The 27,399-nt window shown below is 39.0% G+C and overlaps 1 protein-coding gene across 3 annotated transcripts in view; it reads left to right on the forward strand.

The window, feature by feature from the left end:
- SFMBT2 (Scm like with four mbt domains 2) overlaps positions 1–27,399 on the forward strand; it is a 295,043-nt gene that overhangs the window by 40,293 nt on the left and 227,351 nt on the right. For all 3 annotated transcript variants that reach the window (XM_072653415.1, XM_072653416.1, XM_072653418.1), the window contains exons 2-4: positions 11,452–11,604; positions 20,041–20,135; positions 23,576–23,816. In XM_072653415.1, the coding sequence (XP_072509516.1) occupies positions 11,502–11,604; positions 20,041–20,135; positions 23,576–23,816 (439 nt within the window). In that variant the 5' untranslated portion in view covers positions 11,452–11,501. The remainder of the gene's footprint in view (positions 1–11,451; positions 11,605–20,040; positions 20,136–23,575; positions 23,817–27,399) is intronic.

Genomic DNA, 27,399 nt, shown 5'->3' on the forward strand with positions numbered 1-27,399 from the left:
ATAAAATAATCTAGGACTATTTAATTTTCAATTAATTTTTAATCTGTTTCCAGTCATTTATTCAATGTAATATTTATTGCATGTGTTCTGAAAAGGATGCTTTTAACATTCTACTTTTCTGCATTTGTTTGTGAGATTTTTATGCCCCAGTTCCTGGTCAGTTTTTATGAAGGTGCCATGTACAGCTGAGAAAAGAAAAAGTATATTCCTGTCTGTTTCTGTTCAGTTTTCTCCAGAGGTCTGTCATATCTAACTTTTCTAAAATTCTATTCCTGTCTTTAGCTTCTTTCTTAGGTACTTTATGGTTAGATTTATCTAGTTCTGAGAAGGGACATTTGAAGTCTTCCACTAGTAGAGTTTTGTTGTCTATTTCCTTCTGTTAACTAATTTAACTTTTCCTTTAAGACTTTGGATGCCATGCCTTTTGGTTCATATATATTTGGTATTTATATTAGTTCAATGCCTGTGGTACTTTTTTAACAAAATGTAGTTTCCCTGCTTCTCTCTTTTAATTAGGTCTATTTTTGCATCTGTTTTGTCTGAGATCATGTTTGCTATCCCTTCTCTTCCTGTCCCCTCAGTGAAGCATAATACATTCTGCTCCAGCCCCTTATTTTCACTGTGCCTCTCTGTTTCAAACTTTTTTTTTCAATATTGTAGAATTCTAGTTTCTAATCCACTCTACTACCTGCTTCTGTTTTACGGGTGAGTTCATCTCATTTATGTTCAAGTTATGACTCCATCCTCTTTTTCCCATTCCTCTCTTTCCCTCTCTCTTTTTTTGCCCTGTCTTTTCTCAAGTCTGTTTTGTTTCTGTCCACTACCTCCCCTTGCCCCATCCCCACCCTCTTTTTTTACCTCTTTCTCCTTTTACTTCGCTATTGGGAAAGATAGAATCCTCTACTCAACTCTGTATGTGTCATTCCCTCCTTCGCCTCGAGTTCTCATGAGAGCAGAGTTCAGATGCTGCCTTCTACCTTGCCTGTTTCCCCTCCACTGTAAAAGCTCTTCTTTGCATGCCTTTTTACATGAGATATATTTCCCTGTTCTTCATACGTCAAAATCTTACAAGATTCCTTTAAAGATGTAACTGGGGATGTTTTAGAAATGGTCGTGGAATAAGGCTTAATTTAAGCCTAGTAGATGCACGCTTAATAAAAGGTGTTTCCCATTATCATAGAAAAAACAGAGTACAATGGTAGAGGGACTTCCTATAGATGTTAATGTTTGCCCAGATAAATCTGTTTGTAGATGACATTGTGACAATTGCAATAATACCTCTGTTGTTCTTTAAATCTTATTTTTAATTATTTATACATCGCCTATACTTTTGAATATTTTCTTCCCTCACCCCTTCTCAGGGAAGCCATCCCTTGCATCAGAGATTTAAAAAAAGGAAAAAGGCAGCTTAGCAAAATTAACACACCAGTTGTATCCAACTGTGTGAGCATTCCTCACCTCTGTAAAGGTGAGAAGAACATACATTTTCCCAGCTCTTCTCCAGGGTCAAATCATGACAACATTCTGAGGCTCAGTGCAATCAGTATATGGTATTTGACACCAGAAGTCGCTAGAGAACCTTACCCTTCTGTTTGCATCTTGTTCAGGGAATGTTCTGTGACTCTGAACAACTTTGAGGAGCATATGACCCAACATCTTATGCCTTGTTACTGACACACAGTTCTCTGGTTTTATCTGTCTTGTGACTGATTGTGTATTTTTTTTCCATTGGCTTTGAAGATACCATTTCTTAAGAGAGACTTTATGCTTGTCTTAGGCTTGACTGAGTGAAATGCTTTTTCAAAATTAGAAATTGACAAACTGGGACTTTATATCATGCCTGCCTTTCAACTGTGCCAACCGATAAAGATGTAGTTTATTACAGAAACAAGTCAGTGACATTCTGCCTTGTTCCTTCATGTATATTCATCAAGAATTATTATTCCCCTAAAGATTTTATAGAGATGAGAAGTTACAGAGATAGGTAGATGGCTCATAGATTTAGGGATGGAAGGAACATTAAAGGCCATCTTGTTCTTTCATTTTATAGATAATAATAATCAAAAAAACCGGACCTTGAGAGGTTAAATGCCTTTCTGAAAGTCATATAGTTATCATGGTCTACAGCCAGAGTTTGAATCCAGGTTTACTTATTTTCAGTTCCTTTAAAATTATGTCACTTCTAGCACAAGTTTTTTCCATGGGGTCCAGAAGTTTTCCCGATTTTCTCCTACTGTCATACAGTATGTTGAGATTATCATGGAGCTGCAGTCCAAATGTAGCTGTAATTTTGTTGCCGATTAGGTTAGTTCGTCATAGAAGTGCCGGAAGATTTGTTCCACATGGTCTTTTTTCCGATTACATGTCCAGTTGCATCCACAAAGCTCTTGGGAGGCTCTGTTGTGGCTGAGTTTCGCACCAGGCTCTCACCAAGGTTATCTTCTCTAATGTTTTGTCTTGGTTTATTTCCCATCACCATGTAACTTGTATCTTAAATTATCTTCAGTACTTCGCAAATGTGCTTGTCTTCTGAATGGGGATTCTCATGATTTCCACCTGTGGTAGGATGATTGTTGTCTCTGGGGGTTTGGGGCTTATTCTGGTCTCCTCCTTGTGGTGACTTCTTGGTATCCGTTAAACTTTCCAAAGAAATGGTGGCAGTTTGAGTCAGTGTTTTTACTTGTATCTGTTTCTTGTTTTTCTTTTTCTTTTTTGTTGGTCAGATTGTGTAAACAGTTATAGAATTTCTCCGTCTTTATTCTTCAAATACGGTATTGATCTGGTCTATTATTCAGTTGATCCATTCTAATGGACATGCACATAGACATTCTGAAATGATTCCCAGGTTGCTTGGTTACCATTTATTTCCTATCAGTTAATTTCCAAGAGGCAATGTGATTTAGTGTCTAGAGAGCCTGCCCTGGAGTCAGGAAAACCTGAATTCAAGTTCCAGTTGTGACAAATGGTACCTGTGTGACCTTGGGCAAGTCACTTTTACCACAGCGAATACTGGATCTATTATGGTAGAGGGAGTCTCTTCATTGGCAGTTGCCACATTCTAGTGAAATCACGAGTCAGGTCCAATAGGAAAAATACTCAACAGAAAATAATTGTTAAAATAAGTTTAATTAAGTCACTAAGTAAGTTGTAATTATCTGTGGTATTTGTGTTACTACCAATGAGTTCTGTTGGAAATTAATGATTTGCTACACTTTAATTAATGCCTCAGACAAACAAAACAAAACAGAAAATATCCCAGATTAACCTTTCTGCACTATCTGATTAGAATCAATTGTATAAATATTGTAACCATTAAGGAATAATAAAAGCTTCAGCCTTTTTTTAAAAAAAAGTGTCATGTTAGCCACTTACATTTAGCTGATTTATTATTAGTTAAATTTATGGAAACTTTCTTGTTCTTGGCATACTATTTTTTTAGTAAAAATTTTTTACTAAAGTTTTTTTCTTTTTTTCTTTTTTTTGGTGGTGGTGAATAGTTTTATTTTTCTTTCAGTGGAGAGTTGGGAAAAAAGTATTCCAAGCATTACTGATGATTATTTTTGAGAAAATTTTTAAAAAGTATGGCTATAAAATTCATTTATTCAGTAAGAATTTATTCGGAATCACCTTGTTGTCTCCATCAGGTTCAGGGTATTTTTCCTCTTGTTTTTCTCCTCTTGTCACTGATATATGAATAACTTATAATAGATCCTAGAATTTATGACTCATAAACAAGTATGTTTCAAACCCTTAATTATTCACTCTTGATTATCCATGTTAAAACCAGAATGCATAATGCAAAGTGGTAGATAATCCCTCAATGTGGTGTTTTTAATACTTACTTGATTTCTCCCTGTCTCTCACCCCACCCCCTCCTCTCTGTATTCCTCAGAAGATTTACTTGACCAATTTTGTTTCGCTTACATTAATTTTAAAATTGGTTTATATTCCCCGAGGATATTGAAAATGATGGCAGGAGGGTAAAAACTTTCAATGTAGAAAGGATCTTGGAGGCAATCTTCAACCTTCCCCATGTTTTTTTACTCATGGAGAAACTGACGCTCTGAGATGTTAAATGACTTTACCACCATCCCACAGGTAGTAACTGGTAGAATGAGGAAGTAAACTCATATCCTTGGACTCTTTCCACTGTACCACATCACCTAGGGGGTAGGGATGATGGCAGGAAGGCAAATTTTTACTAGCAATGGAAAACATTGAAAATTATGAAATTTTTGAGCAAATATTGATAGAGGTGTGTAGTGCATTTTTCATTAGGATGTGCAACCAGGGAATTTTAAAGACAAATATTTATTGAATAAGGGATAAGGGATTTTATTTTTATTTCTCTAACAAAAGAAACTAAACTTAAAAATTAACAAGTAAACCACTTAAAAATGCAAACTTAGCAAAGGCACTTTTAATCAAAGCCTTCCCCTTTCCCTAAGATACAGGATCATCTTTTCAACCTGATCTTGAATAAAAAAATGCATCTTTCCAAGTGGTTCCTATTCTCCTAATAGGCTCTAAAAGGTCCACCAGCAGAGCCATTTAATTAAATGGACTGGTGGTCAGGGGTGAATTTTTTTTTTTTAACCTTCCTTGTTCTTATTATCAACTATAGGCCTGGGAAAACAAAATTGCCAGAGGAATCAGAAAGGAAAAAATGTGCCATTGACTTTTCCCTTGACCCAGCTATAATGGAATAGGGTTCTTTGGGCCGGAGAAGGCCTCCTGAAACCAACAGACAAGCCTAAAAACTAAACCTGCTTGACCCTTTTGGAGAAGAATTGGACTCCTTCCAGCAAAAACATCTTTGGACCAGTAGAGGCCGCACAGAGAAGAGAATCTGAAAAAGGGTCGTAACCAGGTCCTGGACTGACCCAGAACCTCATGGAAGCTGTGGAGGGGAAGTGAGTGGGAAGTGGAGGAAGAAAACAAGAAATAATGATGGAAAAAATTAGTTAAGGATGCAGCATCTACAGCGACTGGAGCCAGGTTGAAATGGCTTCATCTGACAATGAACAAAGAAAAGGAAGTTGATTTAGCCATAGAATGGAAAGTATGCTCGCCAAAGAGCAGCTAGATGGCCTGGTGGATAGTGTTGGACTTGGAATAAGGAGAACCTGATTTTCTGTCCTACTTCAGACACTAGCTGGCTGTTCCTAGGAAAGTCACTTGACCTCCCTGTTCCTTAGTTGTCTCATCTGTAAGGGAGGGGCTTGGACTTGGTGGACTTTTAAGGACTCTTCTAGCTCTGATTGATAATCCTGTGATAGAATATTACATTGACTCAGCTGTGCCTCTGGGAATACACAGGCAAGATGTGTTTGTCAACACTGAGGAAGGAGCTTCCTAGTTCCTTGTGGGCTGGTTTTTTGTACTTGGGTCACCAGGAAGCTTTGTCAGAGATTTGAACTTTGGCCCATTTAAATTTAGAGGAAAGTTTCTAATATCTTATTTTTCTTTTTTGTGAGGAAATTGGGGTTAAGTGACTTGCCCAGGGTCACACATCTAGTAAGTGTCTGAGACTGGATTTGAACTCGGGTCCTTCTGACTCCAGGGATGGCACTGTACAGCATACCTTTTTAAAGGAGAAACTAACCTAGCCTTTGAGGAGGTGAGAACATGAAGAAAATCTATAACATGAAGAAAATCCCTTATGAAGGTGTAAAAGGGTTTTCATCTGTTGGCACAATTTAACACAAGCTGTTTTGTAGTATGTCCCAAAAATTAGTTTCAGGACTATTTTGGGGGGAATGGGACAATGCATATTATACTATGTGTGAACTCTGTCTCCTATCGTTATCTACCTCTTGATGAGCATAGTATAATAAACATTTATAGAATAAATAATATAGGTGAGAGCTAGGTAAAATGAACTCCAAGGACACCCTTGAAGGAAAAAAAGACAAAGGGAAGATATAAATTAAATTGGATGGAAAGGCCAGATTAGGTCACCAGTTCTCCTGTATTGGAGCCAATGGTGGACTTGATACATATTTCCTGAATATAAATGAATAGTAAAGGAAAGCTGTTCAGTGTTGAAGGGTGCTGCATTTGAAATCAGACTAACTTGGGCTCAAGTCTCAGCCTTACTTGTTGGGTGACTCAGCCTCAGTTTCCTGGAAGGTGAAATAGAGGTAATGTTATATGCACTGTCTGCTTCACAGGGTGGTTGTTAGGAAAGTTCTTGGGAAGCTCTGGCACCATATCCGTTTTTTTTTAGTGATTTGCTATGTAGCTTTGTCTTCCTGTTTCCCACATTCTCATAGCAGCATCTCTTCAAGTATTCCCTGTCCCCCCTTACCCCACATCCATATTGCTCAGAGTTGTTTTCCTGGAGAAGACAGTTGGGTCATGCCACTCTTACAGAGAGCAAGCTGGGCAAATTCCCATGATGCCTGGCAGCTTAGTAGAATTTTTAGGGGGGTGGTGAGTCACTGGTCTCCTTTGTCGTACCCTAAACATAGCTTTCCTTTTCCTTCTGTGCAGTGTAGGTCATGGTGTAGTTCACCAGTATGGTCTAGTTAATGGCTCTGTTGCTTATAAAGGTTAAGGACTGCCTTTTATATTGATCCATATCTTCAGCAGTGCCTAGCACACAATACCTTGCTCCTCAGGAGGTAGACACTCATTACAATCTCTTGATTGGTCAGTCTCAGTGAGTGACTTGTACCCTAGTGACCTTAGTGCTTTTTCCACATACCCTGTTATCCCAAGGACATTAGAGATGAGTATAGTATGTGAGCAGATGCAGCTGGCTGAATGGGGACCCACTAACTGGGTAACTCAACTCCTCCTCTTCTCTTGTCTGCCTCCACCTCCCCTTTCTTCTCTTCTCCAAAGGATGGTAAATTTGGATGGCTAAAAGATGCCCAGTTGACTTGAGTTTTACTGGCCCCTTTCCTTCTCTTCCTTTCCTCCTGTTCTGTCCTGTCCTGTCCTGTTTTCTCCCAAAACCTTAAACCTGTTGCACTCTGAAACTGTAAAACCAATGGGCCCCTGCCTAAGGGCTCTTCTGGACCCTGCTGGCTTTAGAGTGATTATCAATAGTAACTGTTGCTGTTTCTCTCCCAGCCTGATGTCTTTCTTTTTCTTGACCTCATTAAAGGGGCCATGCCCTGGCTACTTCTTAAGCAGTCCTATTCAATCAATGGGCATTGCCTCACCCTAAATGAGTACCTGCAAAGACCTTGGCCTAAAGGGGCCAAGGTCTCCAAGTGCATCCTGGGCCATCTCCAGTCATCCTGATGAATATCTGGTCACTGAATTCAGATGACTCTGGAGGAGAAGTGAGGCTCGTGACCTGCACAGCCCTCCCTCACTCAAAACAAAGTCAGTGCAGGTCATGTCATTATTTCTCTGATGGCATGGTCTTCTTTGGCAATGAATGACGAACTGCAGCATTTTTAAATTTAAGGAAAATAAATGTAAGAAAATTTAAGGAAAATAACTTTAAGAAAAATAGGCAATAGTAGAAAAATATAGGAAGTTAGAGTCTTGGTGTTAGTGGCAGGACATGTTGTATCTGGGCACTTGATGTTAAAGGAGGGTTCTAGAATATTTGGATACATCAAGGCCGAGTTGATGAAACCTCTGAATCATTTTGGATCAAGCAAGCCTCTGTGCTGGTCTGCCCGCCCATTATTGGTCCAATCATAACAGCTCTGTTCCTACTCTATATTTTGGCTGTGAGAAGGCTATTCCAAGAAGACAACCCATGCTCTCCTTTGGGATGGTAGAGTTTGTCAGGGGGAGAGGTGATTCCAGTCAATCATGTGATCCTAGGGTGTCCCTGCAAGACCTCTCACGTACCTCAGTCTGTCCCACATCATGGCTAGTGAAGGAGATCCAGTCATATATCCTATAGACTGAAAGACTAGCAAGTGGAAGGAACTCGGGATTTTTAGCTGGCAGAAGGACAGATTTGGTCTTCAGTTATGTGAAGGCTCTTCTTTTGACATGCTCCGCTTGGCCTAGGAGGACAGACCTTGGAGCAGAGGGTGGAAGTTGCAGAGAGGCAGATTGAATCAGGATGGTAGGAAGGTGGAATGTGCGCTGCTTTAGGGAAGGGTGGATTCATCCTCACCTGAGGTTGATGAAGGCCCAATGACCTTTTGTTGGGCATATTGTAGAGAGGATTTGATGTAAGGTGCAGGCTATGACATTGAGGCCCCTTCCAACTCTGGGGATTCTCCAGGAGGGCTCTTGACCCAGTCTACCCCTTCCTGCCTGGCTGAAAGATGCCAGCATGTTGACCAGTCTGCAGTTTTTAAAATAGGTCTTCCCCAATAGGATGCTATCTTAGAACTTTAAATACATGTATATATATTATATTAAACTGCAGCTGATGTTTTACTTTTGTTAATGTTTTAATTTGGAACTTGCTCCCTAAAGGGATTTTTTTTTGTGAAAGGTATGATTAACAGAACATCCACATATATAAATATTAAGAGAGTACAATGGAGAGAAGGCAGTTCTGCCCCATCGGCATCTGAGTGATTTAGAGAATTAGGGTTCCCAGAGTAAATATTTTCTGTCCCCAGTACTGTGTATGTGAATGTTTTCTGCTCAGCCCTCTGTTAAACTCCTCTGTCCATTAGGCAGTTTGCTTTTAATTGATGATGTTTAGTAACTAATTGTTCAGGCATGTTGTTGTAGAGGTCGTTTTTAGTCATGTCTGAATCTTTATGACCTCATTTAGGGTTTTCTTGACAGAGATTCAAGAGTGGTTTGCCATTTCCTTCTCCAGCTCATTTTACAGATGAGAAAACTGAGGTAAACAGGGTTTAGAGACAGGGTTAGAGACAAAAGTTAAATAATTAAATTGCTTAGTGGATAAAGTGGATAAAGCCTATGGCTTGGAATCAGGAAGACTCACTTTTCATGAGTTCAAATCTGGCCAAATACACTAGCTCTGTGATCCTGGACAAGTCACTTATCCCTCTTTTCCTCAGTTTCCTCATCTGTAAAATGAGCTGGGGAAGGAAATGACAAAGCTCTCCAGTATCCTTGCCAACAATCCTCCCCCCCCAAAATGGGGTCACGGGGATCAGATGAGTGAAATGATTGAACAAAGAGCATACAGCATAATGCTACTTACGGTACGTGCAGTTTCTTACCATAATAAGCTAATGTGTAGTGATGGCTTACATAAGCCCTAAGGAAATTTTATTTTTCCGGTCATTCTTCTGTTCCTTGTATTTGCCTCCTATTTTATTGATTTTTGCAGTTTCATATCTTTTGCAGCAGTGGGAAGCTCAGGGAGTATTATAATGAAGCAACATTGATATTACAGTGAAAGTGTCAGCTTCTGTCCAAATTGATCTCTGTCTCTGATTTTGTCTCTGTCTTCTTTCTCTCTGTTTAAAGAAACGTTATGTCTCAAATTCTTCTCCAGGAACTTCCTAATTATTCACTGGTGAACCTTTGTTGTAGTCAGTTAAAGAAAAAACCACTGTGATGTAGGGGAAAATGCCTTCAGTGGATAAACACTTGGGTTTAAATAAAACAGACTCTTTCTCAGCAGTTCAATCAAGAGAAGCAAGCCACCTACCTTCTCTGAGCTGCCTCATCTTTAAAATGAGATGATGCCTGTAGCATTTACTACTTCACAGGCTCATTGAGAAGATCAAATGATGAAAAGTATTTATAGGGCTTTTGCAAACCGTAAAATGCTATGTAACTGTTAGCTATTAAAGGAGGAAAAAAGCAGTGTTATTGGGTGACTTGCCTTAGCCTCAGAGTTGGTGTAGAACCTCTGGCTGTCTGTGAAATCAACTAGGATGATTCTTTTAAATTTTGACCGAGTTAATAAAAATGATAATATTTATTATTACCTAATGTATCTTCTCTCCTCCCCTGACTCTTCCAGTTCCTCTGTTCCCCTGCCCTCTTTTACTGGCAGGTTAGGTTCCCAGAGGGGAGAGTATTACTTACTGTTCTCTTCTAGGTTCTAGGGATAACCCTGAGGGATAAGTGACTTCTAATAATATTACGCAGGAATCCCCATCAAGTATGCCCCCCAGTATTGATCAGCCATGTGACAGTTTTATAAGGTGATATTTACTGAGATGATAGAGCAAAAATTGTAGTTACAAAATAATCCAGTAAAATGAGAAGCACATGCTCCCTTGAGAGTCTCCCTTGGTCAAACTTGAAGTACAAACTTGGGTAGAGAACACATGGGGCTGAGGAGTGCCTCTCAACTCCTAGCTTTGGGAGGCCTCCTCTCCCTTTGAGAAGTTCCCACTAGTTGAGGTTGATGAACTAGTTGTTTTCTGGCTCAGCCAGGCTGCCTTCTTGCAGGGCCTGGTGTTTTGACGGATGGGCCAGGCCGCTGCTGGGCTGAGAAAGCAAAGTTGGTCAGTGGATATGCTGGGTCCCTTAATGGAACAGGTTTCTCCTGCTGCTATAAACTCTAGTTATCAACGGTACCTCTCTGATAGTTCTTTCCAGCTCATGGATCACCTAGGTACTTGCATCTCAGGATGCTTATTCATAGGAAGGAGTAAGTACAAAAGAATCCAGAGGCATTATCGATCAGGTAGAGAGTAAGGGAGATAGTCAATCAGATTGTAAACGTTTATTAAACTCAATGTGCTAAGTGCTGGGGACACCGAGAGAGGTAAAAGATGGTCCCTGCTGTCTAGGAGATCACCATCTAATCAGAGAGACACGATGCAGAGAACTATAAAAGGGTCAAGGGAGGAGCTTATGGATCTTTTTGTACCTGGGCTCAGTTCCATTTGAGTTACCATTCTTTCTGACTCTTCAGCCAACCAGAAAACGTCTCTTCACCAAAAGCACCTGCCTGTGTCAGTCGCTGTAGGCAGCCATATATTATACTGAAACTAGCCAGAAAATATTTCTCATGCACTTTAATACCAACTAGGTAGGGCATTGGTCACCCATCCATTATAGTGATGATAATAGCTAACATTTCTGTATTGCTTTAAGGTTTGCAAAGTTTTTAACATATGTTCTCATTTGATCCTCACATCAGCCCTCAAGGTAGAGGATACGATGATCCACATTCTACAGAATGACTTGTCTGGGGTCATGCTTCTAATAAGTAGCCTAGACAAGACTGAGGCTCTAATCTTCCTGACTCCAAGCCTTGCACTCTATACAATTCACTGACTATAGTGTGAATTATGTGAATCACCTATTGGTAAGCAGGAGGCAGTCTGTCCTAAGAGCTGGATGGAGTTTTGAGCTTGACCTCGTTCTCTTCTGGTTTAATGAAGTGACCCCAGGATTCCTGATGCCTGTGGAGTCTTCATTAGTCAGAGTACTTTAAATTTTAATAGTCATCATAAAAATGCAGTAGGACAATATTTCCTCTTCTGGAGAAATAGGACATATGTAGACTTGATGAACATGTCTTAATATGTAACTCTCTTGTCCTGAGTGTTGCTTGTTTTTTTCTTTTTTTTTCTTTTAAAGGAAACGCTTTCTACAGGATGAAATAGAGAGCAGAAGGTAGTTTTCCTCGAATGGAGAGCAGTGTGTCTTTGGTTTCCAACATGCAAGAGACTTCACGTTTGTCACTGGAGAAATGTAACAGTCCAACCAATGGTAACAATGACTATGATTCAGGTGAGTTGATTTATCCGGGTTCATTTTACTGTGAGTTACAAAATCGTTGTGGTTTATTTTTCTGGAATGAGAGGAAGGTAATTCCAGTTTTATATAATTGAATTGAGCAATCGTTTTCAAACCCATATGTTGCACATTTTGGATGGTTTGCTTTCATGTTTTTAAAAGTATGCCTTTAGAGTTTTGCAAGCTGACATTTAAAATTACCTTCACTTCCAAATCAGAGAACATCTGACATGAAAAGTTTAATAATTTACAAGAAATTTAAGAGTTCTAAAATTTGCACTGAATCTTCTTTTCTTGTTTTTCCTCCCCTTCACTCTCCATCCCAATCTAACATACAATCTAAGAGGAAAAGTCTTCAACTAAATCCTAACATTTTTCATATTAATGATAGATGGTGTGGAGCTGAGGGAGTAGTTTCAAGAAGGAGATTCCAGAAAAAGCTAGGGATAACCAAAAGGACCTATCTTTAAAGAGTATGTTCAGAGCAAATAAAATTTTGGGAGACATGAGTCTACTACTGAGAGTGGATTGGTATGATGATAAATAGCAGAGAGAAAGGCAGACAGTTACCTAATTTCTATTTTGGTTCTGTCTTCACAATCTAGGAGAAGATTATTTAGATGGGAAATTTAAGCCCAGCCTAGGTGAGTAATAGAACACCTGGCTATTTGTGAGTAAAAGTTGGTTGGTTCAGAAGATTATGTCTTAGAATGCTGAATGAATTTGTAGAGGAGCCCACTGAATTGGTGCCAGCATTGTCTTTGTAATTGTGGAGAACGAATGAGAGTCCAGAAGGCTGGAAACAGGCATATGTTGTCCTGAGTTTTAAAAAGGTGGGTTCCAAATGGTGGAGTGATAAATGGATTTGAAGTCATAGGACCTTGATTTGAATTCTGGCTTTGTCACCTTCCCGGAGCTCAGTTTCCTTTTTTGTACAGAGAGGCAATTGCTCTGCTGCTCATTGAACTACATGACCCTCTAAGTCATTTCCAGTTCTGCTGTGAAACTTATAGATGGCAATCTCAACATTAATCTCCAGAAAAATTTTGGAGCAGGTCATTAAAAATGGAAGTCTTGTAGACACTTAAGGAGCACTAAACTCCAGCCAGGGTTTGTTCACCAACAACAAGTAGTTCATGCTAACTTCCTTCCTTTTTTGATAGATCTTTAGGCTGCTGGATTAGGGAAATGCTCTGAGAAAGTTGTATGTGGATTTCAGCAAGACATTTGACAAGATTCTTTCATGAAATCCTTATGGACCAGATGAAGAGACATGTGGAGGGTATATAGTCCAGGAAATGAGGTGTCTAAATGAGTCTTGATTAAATGGATCAATGTCAGCTTGCAGGGAGGTTGAATGATACGTGTCAGGGCTTTGTCTTGGACATCCTGCTGAATGCATTTGTCAGTGATAGATAAAGACATGGGATTATCAAATTTTCACAAAACACGAAGATGAGAAGGGTAGCTAATGTGTTGGACGAGAAAGTCAGAATTCAGAAGGACCATGGCTGGATAAAATAAAGGCCTGAAACACCCTCTGGAGTAGGGCCATTCTGAAGTAGGCTAATAATTTGTTAAATTATGCCTTGGGAATCTGCAAAGGCTATAAGGTGGAACTTGATCTATCGTTTTGTTGATTGTTGAGCTACTTAAGCTACTTATATTAATAAAATATTAATTAACAATGCTGATGAAATTTATCGTAGGTACACTTTTCTTTTTGTGGAAGAGCTGATTGTTAAACATTTACCGGCATACCCCTGCTGTGGAGCTGTGGAAGTGAGGAAACCCAAGTAGAGACAAATCCTTGCCCAATGGAATCAGGCCGAATATCTCATGAATGCTTTTTAATATCTCTTAGTTCCTTAGTTCTAGGACTACAACTTAGAGGACGCCTTTCTTGAGCTCCTGTCCCATTAACCTTCCTGCTCCTGTGCCGTGAATACGGGGCTGGGCCCAGAGTCAGAAAAAACTGAGTTCTAAGCCAGCCTCAGACACTTAGGAGTTAGTTGTATGATTCTGTACAAGTCACTTCACCTCTGTTGGTCTCAGTTTCCTCATCTGAAATGTGAATAATCATAGTATCTTAGCTTGTTGGTTGTTGTGGGGCAGCTAGGTGGCACAGTGGATAGAGGTAAGCTAGGCCTAGAGGTAAGAAGATTCATCTTTGTGAACGCAAATCTGGTCTCAGATAGTAACTAGCTGTGTGACCCTGGGCAAGTCATTTTACCCAGTTTGCCTCAGTTTCCTCATCAGGAAAAGGAGCTGGGGAAGTTTCGCAAACCTGTATCTTTCCTGAGAAAACTCCAAATGGGGTCACAAAAAGTTGGATAAGACATAAAAAAATGACCGATTAATTGTTGTGAGGATCAAATGAGATGATAAGTGTAAAGTGCTTACTTAGCACAGTGCCTAGCAAGCACATAGTAGAAATTCTCTAAATGTTAGTTATTATAAGTAGCATCATTATTATTATCCCCCAGTGAGTGAGGGGTCCTTAAAGGCAGGTACTTTCCATTTTAGCTTTTCTCTTCAGTGCCATGCCATGAAGTGGGCATTGAATAAGAGCTTGACAGATTGACCTGAATAGGTATGTTTTTCTTTTCAGGATACTTTTCAGTTTTTCTTTTCTTTTTTTCCAGTGCTTGTTGAACATGGGGGTTTTCAATTCTTAAAGCTTCTGGCTTTGACCATATCTTGCTTAGCATATCACCCCCCAGCCATCTGCCTTCTGTTGCTGCTGGGCCCCTTTCCACCAGCTAAAGCCTTTAGAAACCAACTGGCTTTTGACTTCTATGAAATCTTAACTGTTTCCTTCTGCTCAAGTGCTTTCTTGTATTCATTAATGATCCTAGCATGTTAGAAATATTACACCTCTTCTACCTGAGATTGGCCTGCTCGAGGAAAGTCTGTTCTGACATGGTTTATGGATCCAGGTATGCCATGGTTCTGTAGGCAGTTTTTTCCTCTTCTGGTTATTCTTGTTGGATTGCTGAAAGCATGGATACAATAAGATATGATATATGATATAGCTTTTATGGTTTGTAAAGTGCTTTACATGTTATTTCATCCTCAAAAAAACCATGGGAGGAAAGGGATATTACCATTCCCATTTTACAGAGAAAGAAACTGAGGCTGAGTGGTTAAGCGACTTGCCTAGGGGATCACATGAAAAAGTAAGGGGCAAATGCAGGTCTTCCTGAGCTCCACGTCCAGTGGTGTATCCATTGTGCCACCACGTCCTCACAGTTCATGCTGTATCTAATTTTCTAAGGTTGGGGATCCTTGATTCTTTCTTATGAGGATTCCCTGTGATTTTGCCTTCACAGTGCAGCAGGGAAGCCCTTAGTGGATCTCCCAACAAAAAAGAAGCTTTGTGAAAGTAGAAATGGTGTTATAATAAGGCGCTGGGAGTAGGAGCAAGACCAGTCACTTTATTAGACAGGCAGAATGAGATGCCACCTTGGACACACAAAGGAAATGGGTGAATCCCAACGTGGTTTCACCCGTTGATGACAGGTATATTCAAATACATGAATACAATAAGTATTAAAGTTTGACATGTGTTAATAAAAACAAACCCCTTTCAATTCTGAAGTCAGCTTTAGAAAGCTTGCTAGGTATTAACTGGGAGTCTCTGATATGGTGAATGCTGTAAAATGTCTGCTCTATACAGAGCCTATCTGGTGGTCAAACCCTCACTGTGCATCCAGGTACGGCTCTTTTAAGCAAACATCTAGCCAGGTTTAAATGACCCCAAACCTTTGCTACTTTTTCTTTGTAACTCAAGAGTGCAGACCACAGTGTCTGTTGTGACATAGGGCACAGTTGGCTCTTCTTTCTCATCGCAGGATTTGTTTCCTTCAATCCTGAAGAGAACCTAGTCCTTTTTAGACAAAAGCTTGGGACGAAGGAAGGGAAAAGCTAATCTGCTCTGTTCTAGTATCTTTCTCCCTTGTGTGTATCTCTCTGCCTGTTGCTGGTCAGGAAACTGCTATGATTCTTGACAGTGGTGATTTTTTTTTTTTTCTGAAGCAGAACTTCAGATTAAAACAATGGACTTGGAGTCTCATTAACAATCTCTTTCCCTCTCCTGTCCTGGTCTCTTTTCCTTAAGAAAGCTCAAATAATAGCGCGGATCAATAACTGACACCCAAGTCCTGTAAATGAAATAGGCACAACATAAAATTACTCCTCATCCTGTGAACACAGGCGACGTGCCTGGAATGAGCACAAATAGATGAGCTAGCCCAGGAACTGAAGACCTCTCCAGCAGACAGAATTGACAGCATTATCACAAGAAGCACAAAGAAGGAAATATACGAAAACACAATTTCTGGAAATTCTCAGCTCCTTCAATTTCTATGTGATAAAAGCAAGCAAAACAATATTCTGACACAGTGATAAATGGATTCCTTGACATTATTTTTACAGACACAATAAATGTAATTTCCTGATGAAGTCTGTAGATAAAATGTTGATGTAAATTCAGACCAGGGGAGTGTCAGGATGAATAGGGGGCCTGTCTAGTTTTTTTTTCTTCTTCAGTGATGGGAATATATCAACCATTGCATTCCTTGGATTTTTCTGTTTGGGAAGGAAGAAATCAAGACTTATGGGAAAATTTGCATCTTTTAATTGAACCCCTTACTCATTTTGGGATTCAGTTTAATATGGTACTGAATTGATTCACTGCCTGTTTTGTGAAATGATTCAAGTAAGACTCACCAGTGTTCTTTCTTCCCCAGTCTGCCCTAATTTAATTTTATAATTTACAAAAGTGGTCTTTATTAGGATTTTCCCAGGAATCTCAGCCAGTTTCCTAAAATTGTGACAGGTGCCTTAAGGACCGTTGCATATAATTGTACCCATTTGGAGAGCCCTGGCCAACATGCTCATCAGAAAAAGAAGTCTCAGTTCTTTCCTCAAAGCCTTGGGTTTATCTGATGTGTAGATATGTTCAAGGGTTATCTCCTCCCATGAGGTGGCTAAATCTTTTTTGTACTGTACTAAAACATTACCCACTAGCACTCCATAAGTTTTCAAAAAGAGGTAGAAAAAAAATAAAAGCAGTGACATCATGCAGAAACTCTCCAGGTGAGAGAGCTGTTTTCCTTACCTGATTTCAGGTGCCTTTTTTTATCCCCAGGCTCATGCTTAGCATTTTATTTGATGCTGCTCTGAAAGCTTTCCAAAGATCAGGAACTGATCACCATTTCTTTCTCACTGTTTACAGTTCTTTCTTTGTAAGGCTGACATACAATTGAATAAAATAATATTAGTTAATATAATATATATATGTATGTATATAAAGTAGCATAGACATGAACATGTCCTTTCTTTTTCATGCCTTTTACCCATCCAATTAGTTCCTATTTCTTCACTCAGGAATATATTGTAGTTTTTAAGTTAAGCTTGATAAGAGGCAGTGTGGTGTAAAAGATCGGGCACTGGTCTTGGGGTTCAAGAGGCTTGATTTCAAATGCCACCCGAGGCACTTAGTAGCTGTGTGACTGGGCGAGTCATTTAATTTCTGTCTGCCTCATTTCTCATGTGTGTAATGGGGAGGAGTTTGGACTCCTCTGAGGTCCTTTCTGGCCTTAGATCTATGATCTTGTGATCCTAAAAGTATTTTTATTTGACGATAAAATCTATCCAAACTTTTCTTTCCCCTTGTGAAAGCGTGTATCCCCGGTTCTTTTGGAAAGGTGAGAGTGGATTTATTTTTTATATTAATACTCTAACAATCTGGTTATGCAAATAGCTCTCTGTCTTCCATATCAAGAGACTTTGCAGGGATTACTATTGATGAAGGCCCCTGTTTTTCGTTAGAACTAGGGAGCTATGGGCTTTTCTTAATGTGACTTCTGATGAATTTTCATTACATTAATAGGGAAGTTTTGTGGAGTAGTTCCTTAGCCCAGTGCATGTAGTAGGCACTTACTAAATGCTTATTATTTTGTGTACAGGAAAGGGACTGTCAGAATGTCCTTGAAAAAATGTTTGAGGTTAAGAAGTTTATAGATGAGCTACAAAAGCTTGCTCTGAGTTTATGTGGTCTTCCATCGGAAATATTTTGTCTGCTTTATTTGGAATTTCTCAGTGATTTATCTTTGTGGAATCTCCAGGTCTCATCAGGAAGTAGTATATTGAACACAAATTTTAAAATGTGAGGAAGACCAAATTTGCATGTAGTCATTTGGTCATTTATTATAATACCTGGTCAATAGATTAAGACCTAATGTTAGAACAATAGAACAGAGTGGACATACATTTTATGGTAGCAAATAAATGTCATAACCTTGTGTTTGACAAGCGTAAAGACTTAAAATTTTGGATAAGAATTCATTACTTGGTAAAAATTGTTGGGAAAACTGGAAAGGAGTATGGCAGAAACTGGGCATAGACCAATATCTTACACCATTTACCAAGATAAAGTCAAAAATGGATATATTGACCTAGGTATAAAGGGAACTATTGAGGAAACTGGAAGAACGTGGAACATGTTATATCAGACTTAGGTGAACAATTTATGAATAAATGAGATAGAGAGCAAAGTTAGGTATAAAATGGATACTTTCTTTACGCTGAGTTAAAAAGCTTTGGTGTAGATAAAACAAATGCCACCAAGATCAGAAGGAAAGCAGAAAATTGGGGAAAAAATTTTATAGAGAATTTTCAGAGGCCTTTGGAAAGGGTCATAGGATGTTGGATCCAGGACTGAAGCAGACCCTCTTCAGGACTCATCTAGGCCAACCCCTTTATTTTGCAGATCAGGAGGGCCAAGAGAGGGAAGCATGTTAGTTAGAATCCCAGAGCTAGAAGGGATGGGCCTCTCGTTTTACAGATGAGCTCATTGTGAGGCCCCAGGAAATTGAGTGATTTATCTTTGTATCTTCAGATAGTGGAATCCGAACCCAGGTCCTAAAGAATCAGTGATTTTCTGTTCTGTTTTACCCCTTTAAGCCTGTTGCCTGTGATTTTGGTCACCTTTTGTCTACTCCCTTTGATACACATTTGGATATTTTATCAAATTGGTAGGTACAGTGAGGCTTATGTTCTCACTTCCTGCTGCACCCATCTGTCCCATGAAAACAATTGTATTCATTGAGTTTATCAAACTGGATGAACATGAAGATGATTTTGTAAAACATTTTATGTTTGTTGCAAGAAGAGGATTAAGTTGTTGTGGGTGTTTAATCACATTTAAGCCCCTGCTTTGTGCTAGGCATTCTGCTTAGGTATTGGGGATACGAAATTTTCACAAAAGCCACCAACAACTCTGCCCCCTTGCCTCAGCCCCCCAAAATCCTCAGCCAGTCTTTACTCAAGGAATTTACATGCCAGCAGGGAGACAACGCACACATGTAAGTGGATACAGAATAGCTGCAACCTATAATAAATTGAGTAAAATTCCTGGAAATGAAAGAATTCTAGGTATGTCATAGGTAATTTCTCAATGAATTTTATTAGCTGCTAAGTTTGCTGTTAACAGAGTGGTGACATCAGATCAAAATTCTGTCAGGGATGAAAGGTTATGATAGATGGTGTCAGGCTCAGTACCATTTTGTGTATTTGTTTGTGTTTCCTGTTTCATGTTGTTGGGTAATTAGCTCCCTCTCATTAGACAGTTGGATCTTTTGTTGGGACTCTTTTCTAGCGAGAATGGCATCATTGTGTGGCTCGAAGAACAGTGGAATAGAGATACTGGAATCTCCAGGTCTGGTGCTGGTCCTGCCGCCAGTTCACCAGTATAATTAATCTTCATTTGGTAAATTAATTGTTCACCTCTCATAGGCCTTCAGTAAATATTCATTGAGCAGTGACTGTAACCTCTGTTGCAGTTTCCTTGTCCATAAAATGAAGATTTTTAATGACCTTAAGAGAGCTGATTCTGTTTGCATTACTCTTCCAAGAACCCAATATAGTGCTGAGCACATAGTAAATTCAGTGAATACATAAAGTAAGAGGAATGAATTAAAACGTCAGAGTGCTCCAGTGTGGAGAAAGACTTTGTATTGCTTCCTTGGTTCCCCTGGTCATCCCTTTGAAGTCTGTTGTAGCTACATTCAATAACTTAAACCGGTGCGCTGAAGCTCAGTAAAGATGTCAGTGAAATACTGTAGAACAACTTGTTTTGTTCTTAGAAAGCTTATTAAAACCTTGACTCTAATAGGACCTCCAAGTGGAATTTCTTCGTGGCTTCATTTCCCCAGCAGTCGTCTTGATAACCAGCAAACCAAAGCCACGTGTGGAATCTAACAAAATCCCTTTAAGCCAGTGCATCAGTTTTTCTTGCATTAAAGATTTTTCTGGTCTGACTGAATTTCTCTTGCCTTTACTTATTTCACCATGGGATTAGTATTTTTGTGTTTTTCAGGGGGCTTTATTTTGGCTTAATTTTTGTCTCGTTTTGTTTTTGAACAGATGAAGGGTCAAGCATGGAAGATCCTGACTTTAATTGGGGTGAATATTTGGAAGAAACAGGAGCAGTTGCTGCTCCTCATACATCCTTCAAACATGTATGTAAAACCATTTTTTTTCTTTTTTTCTTGTTTTTCATTTAGATGGTTAAGGGTGAGCTTAAAAATAGATGCTAAACAAATGACCAGCAAACAACGACACCTTGAAAAGTAAAGTATGGAAGGAAACTCAACTGTTTTTTGTTTGTTTCAAGAAGTAGAGCTGACAAGGAAAGTGAGGGATCTGGTTTTACCTACAAAGGGTCTATATTAGAGAATTCTCTTGTCCTTAAAATTAATATCATCTTCATTGCCATCAAGCAATATTGATTTAAACACACCCGCCTAGACTCTAAACTCGCTTACTGTTTTTCTTCTCAGACATCATAGCATAGTCTCGCGATGGTGGGCACTTACTCAGGGTATGCTGACCGACTGCAGATGGTGGTGTGCTGGGTCTTGTGCAAAACAGATTAGACAGATGTTGTCTCTGCTCTCTAGGGGCACACAGCCCGAGGCAGGTGCCATTAATATGGACAAACAGAAAGTCTTCAAGTTCCAGGAATGGTATTTTAAAACAACCACATAGATATCTGTTCAGTTTTATTTTCTACCCTCATATGTATATATGTATATGTATATAAAAGTATTCTCTTATGTGAATATATAGAACTTTGGGACAAGTAAGAGGTGGTGATAGTCTTCCTTAAAAAAGGTTTTATCAATGCCTTTTTTTTTTTACATCACAATTATTTCTGAATACCCCTTCTGCAAATGGATAGCCCTTGTACCAAGAATAAGCATTAGGCAAAATTATGCAGGTGTGGGGTCCTCCCTCCCGAAAGGAGGAGGTGGGTTTCATTATCTGTTTCCTGGGACCAGTGCTAGGATCAATATTGATTAGTACAATGGGAGAATCTCATCATTGTTTTTTACCTTCTTTTGATTTCTGTTGTTATTTTATATATTGTTCTCTGACTTCTGCTCATGTGGTTGCATCAACATATAAATCCTCCCATGCTTCTCCATTTTCTTATTAGAATTCTTGAATTGTAAGTTTCTTGAGGGCAGGGACTATCTTTTGTCTTTTTGTATCTCATGCTTAGCACAGTGCCAGGCACATAATAGGTGCTTAATAAATGTGTACTTATTGACTGATTATGGTGCAATATTATTGCGTTGAATTAATTTACCACAATTTATTCTGCCATGGTCTAGTTGTTGGGCACCTACTTGACTTCCAGTTATTGGCTCCTACAAAAAATTCTACTCTGACTATAATTCATGTATATGGAGTCTTTTTTTGTTTTCTTACTACTGTCTTCTTTGGAGGTATAACCAGTATTGGGATAGTTGGGTCAAAGGGTATGGACAGTTTAGTTACTTTTCTTGCAGAATTCCAAATTGTTTTCCAAAGCTGTTGGATAGACAAATCCACTGCTGTACTAACAATGGATTAGCATGCATGTCTCTCTGAAGCTCCCAGAACATTTTCTGTTTTTTGCCTTTTGTCATCCTTTGCTAGTTTGTTAGGCTATGAGGCAAAACCTCAGAATGCTTTTGGTTTATATTTGTCTTAATACTAATGTGAAGCCTTTGAAGATATGGTTGTTGATAGTCTGCAGTTCCTTTGAACTCTTCACATTCTTTGACTACTAATTTGTTGGGAGTGCTTTGAAACAAAGCCTGTAGATTGGATTTAAAGAGTTTTGTATAGTTCATTTTAAAGAACAGGGTTTACTGGGTCTTCCAACTAGTGGGGAAGGTTGTTGGGTGGTTTGGGGTCCTGGAGTCACTTTTTCTTGACTCTGTAAGAGAAGTCATGTGATGACTTTGAAATGGAAATCTTTACTTTTCCTGGGTTCCCGTTTTCCTGTTCTCTTTTCTATTGTTATAAATTTGTGTCTGTTCCATTGGGGTGTTTCCTTTTAGTCTGAATATATTTGTTAATACTTTCCAACTTAGGATCCTAGTAGTTTTTAACTTTAAGCATGGTGGCTGAGGCGGAGCAGTCAAAGCAGGAGATTGTTGTGTGGTAAGAAGTACTTAGTTGTAAGTCACTATAAATTTACATAAAATTTATTGAATCTGAGCCTAAGAAAACAGCTCTTATCATTAATATTGCTTCTCCACAGAGGACAGATGACATATTCACCACTGGACAAGCTTCCAAAGAAAGCACAATCCTCTTCTTAATTGGATTATTACTAAAATAAGGAAATTGTATTTAACAGCATTAGAGAGGAGGTTAAACTTCAGGATATGTGCTTTTAACTATAATAAACATTGTTTTGTAGGAAATAGGAATTTGTCTGAAGAGCACGTTTATTCTGTGGTGACTTTCCCAAGTGTTCAGGGCAAAAATTGATCTAAGCCTCATATACTGAATTTAGGATACAGTCTTATACTTGCCCTCCTTTAGTGCTTGTGCTCTATCACCAGGCTTGACAGCTCTTTGGAAGTAGGATGTTCCACTGTGAAGGTAGATGCAAAATCACCTTTATTCAAGCTCTTTTTATTTCTTCTCTAAGGTGAAGGATTCTTTTACCTTTAGGGGATGGATCTTTAATGCTTAAGAATGACTAGCCGCTCATGAAACCTTAGAGCCTTAAGAATTAGGCACAGTCTGATAGTGCTAGAACAGCCAAGTCTCAGAACTGCTTTTCTTAGAAAAGGTTTAATACCTACACATAGAAGGAAGGAACCAAGCATTTATTTCATACCTACCATGTGCCACGCATGTATCTTACAAATATTTAATTTGATCCCCACAATAACCCAGAAAGAGGTAGGGGCTACTATCATTCCCATTTTACAGAAAAGGAAACTGAGGCAGAGGTTAAAGGACTTGCCCAGGGTCACACAGCTACAGACTCATAATTTTTCCACTGGGCCACCAGTCTGTGGTATAATCAGTTATACTTATATACTTCAGTGAGTCATGATTTCTTTGCTGCTGTGCTGCTGTTCACCGACACAAATCACAACCCTCTCTGTACTTAGATAGTTTTGATTAATTGCTGTAGTTGAGAAAATTACATCAGCCAGTGGCCCAGTTAGAAACGTCCTGGCACTATCTTTCAGGCCATGAATGTTTATATTCTGTTGAATTGTGAGCTTTGTGAGGGCAGAGAACATTTCTTCTTCTGTGCATTCTCCATAGAACAAACATAGTGGTTTCCATATAGGCATTCATGCATTTCTTGGATGCTGGTGTCTTTTGATACATCATTAATGGGGCATTAATATGTTCCATTGGTATGGTTTTTTGAGTTGGCAAACATGTTGGTAGTTTGTTGGGTTTAAAGACATCTGTCTGCTGCCGTTTTAGAATAATAATATTTTGTGCATTATTTTCAACAATAGTTCATTCCTAATTTGTTTCATCAGGGCACAGTTGGGTTGGTCTTTGCATCATTATCGATTCATATTAGCTATGTAAATCACCTCTCCCTGCGTTGCATGTTATAATCATTGCAATGTGTTTCTGATCCTGTAAGGTTGAAATCAGCCTTCAGAGCAGCTTCCAGCCTGGGATGAAGTTAGAAGTAGCTAACAAGAACAATCCGGACACATATTGGGTGGCTACCATTATAACCACATGTGGACAGCTCCTGTTGCTGCGTTACTGTGGCTACGGAGAGGATCGAAAGGCCGATTTCTGGTGTGATGTGATGACGGCTGATCTTCATCCAGTGGGATGGTGTACTCAGAACAACAAGGTGTTGATGCCACCAGATGGTAAGTTCTCCTCATCTGTTGTCCATTTTGAAGACTTTCTTGCTTTGTTATCCTCATGTTCGTAGTTATTACAGGAGTGGAAAGGAAATCATAGATAATGAATTAGAACCCTAAAAAATGATTAATAGTAAAACACCTCTGTGATATTTTTTGGAACTAGTCCTTTATTTCATTATCTGAAGAGTAGGGATTTTTTTTTTTTGTCTTTTATTTTGTTTTTTAGCAGGGGCAAAGGGTAGACAAAGAATCCATTTCTAGATGTCAGAGTCTGATCTGACAGTTTTGTCATCCATGGCCTTTAATAGATGAAGGTGTTTGAGCACAGAGCTAAATTTTTTTTTTTATGGGGCCTGGGGAAGGAAGCTGAAGGGGGAGATCTGCCAAAGAGAGAATCTAGTTTTCTCTTTGGTGATTGATGACATCACTTTTTCCTTTTACTTTGGATAGCTGACATTTTGAACATTACTGTTGAGCATCTTAAATATCCTTCCTCTAATAAGCTTTAATCTGCCTCATTGTCAAGAGATGGTCATAGTGGGAAGCATTGAGAAAACCAAATAGATGTGGGAAAATTACATCATTTTCAAGGGAGCTTGTGAAATTTCTATCCCTAAGGTCACTATAAAACTAGATTAGTCTGAATGCTAGAAGTAGAATTTAGGAAATTGCTTTCTTTTGCTGCTGAGGTGAGAAAACTTCTGTATCAGATCCCATGATTTTGGGGTCACATTTTACATGTGTGCTTTATGCCTTAGCAGATTCCTTTGTATTGAAAATATCAGATTCAGTCTCTTCCTTATTTAATGTAGGACTTACGTTCAAAATGTTTTTTAGATTAAATTAATTAAAATGTGTTTTAGATTTTAACCTGTTGGTGGTAAGAAGTTGTGATGTTTTAAAGTTAAATGATGAATACCTTTGAGTGTAATGTGTTGTAAATCACTTTAGTTTTTCAAGCCATGAAACTTACTGGTCTTTTAAGATGCCTGATCCATTGGAAGTAAGGCTTTTCCTTTGATTTTTTGGGGTGGGTTTGGTTTTTATTGGGTTATTTACACTTTCTTGTCTGGTCCTTCTTATGGTGGTTCAGTAAACTGAAGAAAGAGCGGGCTTAGGTTGGGGTTACAGTATGTGACTGTGCACACAGCTGGTCTGTGTGAAGTTCAACTCCATGACCTTGACCTCTGTGACATGTTCTGACCAACTGAGGTACAGATCCCCAGAACATATCATTTGATAAAGAAGATTAAAGCAACTTTGGCACAGCAACAAATAAAGGCTTTTTCAGGAAAATAAACTTTGAACTCAAATTGGTGACTTTCAGGAAAATAAACTTTGAACTCAAATTGGTGACCTATGTTTGCAGCCTGCTACTAGGGAGATGGAGACTGGGGAGATGGAGGCTGATGAGTCATTTGAGTTTGGGAGATCTGAGTTACAGTAAGGTTGTTGCCAAGTGGGTTCCCTCCCCACCATCAGGAAGAGCATAAAAGATGAACGCACACGCACACGCAGGGGGAGAGAAACAGTCAGACACAGATGGATGGAGGCAGGGAGGGGTGGAGGGAGGTGAGAGAGACACAGAAACACATATGAATGAATGCAGACAGAGATGGAAGGGGAAAGAGAGACAGATGGGAATAAGGAAGAGGAGAAGAGAGAAAGAGAGAAGAGATGAGAGAATCCACTACTCTTGTGGTCGCTGCTACATTAATTGCTTGCGGTTTTTGTATCCCTTCTACCTCCAGCTCTGCTATTTGATTTCTGTTAAAAACTTCTTCACTTAGAAAATTCTTGCTTTTATGGTTTTGAGAGAAGGTTTTTAGGCAACACCCTCTGATATTTTTGGGTCAGGTTCCAGCTGTGCCTTAGCTTTTGTCTCCGTAGACCTTAATAAATAAGCAATATGAGAATCAGCCTGATAAACAATTCAGGACTTGGAGTCAGTAGTCCTGGGTTTGAATTCTGGCTTCTCTACTTACTATCTCTATGATTTGGGACAATAAGCTAAACCCTTTGGGCCTCATTGCACCTAGTAGAGTGTGTGATACACGGGCATCTAGATAAATTGAGTAATCTGTTAAAAAATAGATATGCCCAAGGTCCCTTCCAACTCTGAATCTGTGATTTGTGTACATTGTAGAGGATGGGATGTGATGTCTTAGGCTGAACAGTGTAGCTATTTGGAAACACTTGTTCTAGAGACCAAGATCTGGTCCAAATTTATAACATTTTTAGGAACCATTTTGAATGAATAACATTAATATAGTGTAGTAGTATAATAGTCAGACAAGAAACAGTGTAGTATCATAAGAAGAAAATCTGCCTTGGATTTAAGGTCAGGGTTAAGGTCAACCCAGGTCTTTTTCACTTCAAGTTATGGTTCTGACACATAATAGTATAATCATGGGAAAATCACTCCCCTTCCCAGTGTCTGAGGTGACTCTTTAAGACGATAAGTTAACAATTAGTTACTGATTTGGAGAGGTGGGGAGATTTGGCCCAAGCATTACTCATGCTGATAAAAATCACAGACTTGGACTTCCCCCACCCCCAGAACAGCAGCAGCAAATATCTGGTGCGGTACTCTCAGGTCTTTACAAGAGTGTCATATTTGAGCTTCAGAACAAGCCTGTGAGGTGGATGGTACAGGTTATTATCCCCATTTTACAGAGAAGCAAACTGAGGCTCTTTCATTGAGATGGAGGGGCTTGCCTTTTGGTCACACAGTGAGTGGAGGTAGGGTTTGGGGAAGTCTTCCTGACACCAGGTCTGGCAAACCAGCCATTCTGTTATGCTGTTTCTTTATGGTGTCTCTTTGGGATGTTAGAGATACCAAAATATTTGGAGATGTTTTTCTTATTGGCATGTACTATAAAATTCCTAAAAAAACTTTCCCTTGTGATTTTTTTTACATTTAAAAAAAATTTGGAATTTTACAGATATTGCCAAAATGAGCCCTTATGTATATACTGTAGAACGAGAGGAGTTATACATGCAACTTCAAATCTCTTGCTTTTATTTTCAAGTATATACAGTTTTCATAGTGTTATTTTTTTGCACTGTTTTGTTTGTGATTGCTTCTAGACTTTCTTCTCTAATATAAATTCCCTCCAACTTCACTGATATGTGCTAGCTTAATGGTAGAATATTAAAATATTTCCCAAGTAATAATAATGTTAATAATAAAATAGCTAGCATTTATATAGTGCTCTAAGGTTTGTAAAGTGGTGTTTACAAATATCACCTCAATTTTATTCTTCCAACCATCTTAGGAGATAGGTACTACTATTATCCCCATTTTTACGCATGAGAAAGCTGAGGCAAATGACTTATTCAGAATCATAAAGCTATTAAGTGAGGCTGGATTTGAACTCACGCCTTCCTGACTCCAGGTCACTGGAGTGGATAGGTGAGTTATTCACAGAGCCATGTAGTTTTGCTGTGAGGCTGCCTTGTGTGTGAGTTATTTATAATGATGTCCTTTGGTAGCTGATTACTAAATTCCCTGGGGAGGCATCCAGATTAGCGCCACCTTAGAATGAATTCTCTATTGTGAATAGCACCAGTACCCTGTAAGAGC

The sequence above is a fragment of the Notamacropus eugenii genome, chromosome 3 (assembly GCF_028372415.1).
Source record: "Notamacropus eugenii isolate mMacEug1 chromosome 3, mMacEug1.pri_v2, whole genome shotgun sequence".
NCBI lineage: Eukaryota > Metazoa > Chordata > Mammalia > Diprotodontia > Macropodidae > Notamacropus > Notamacropus eugenii.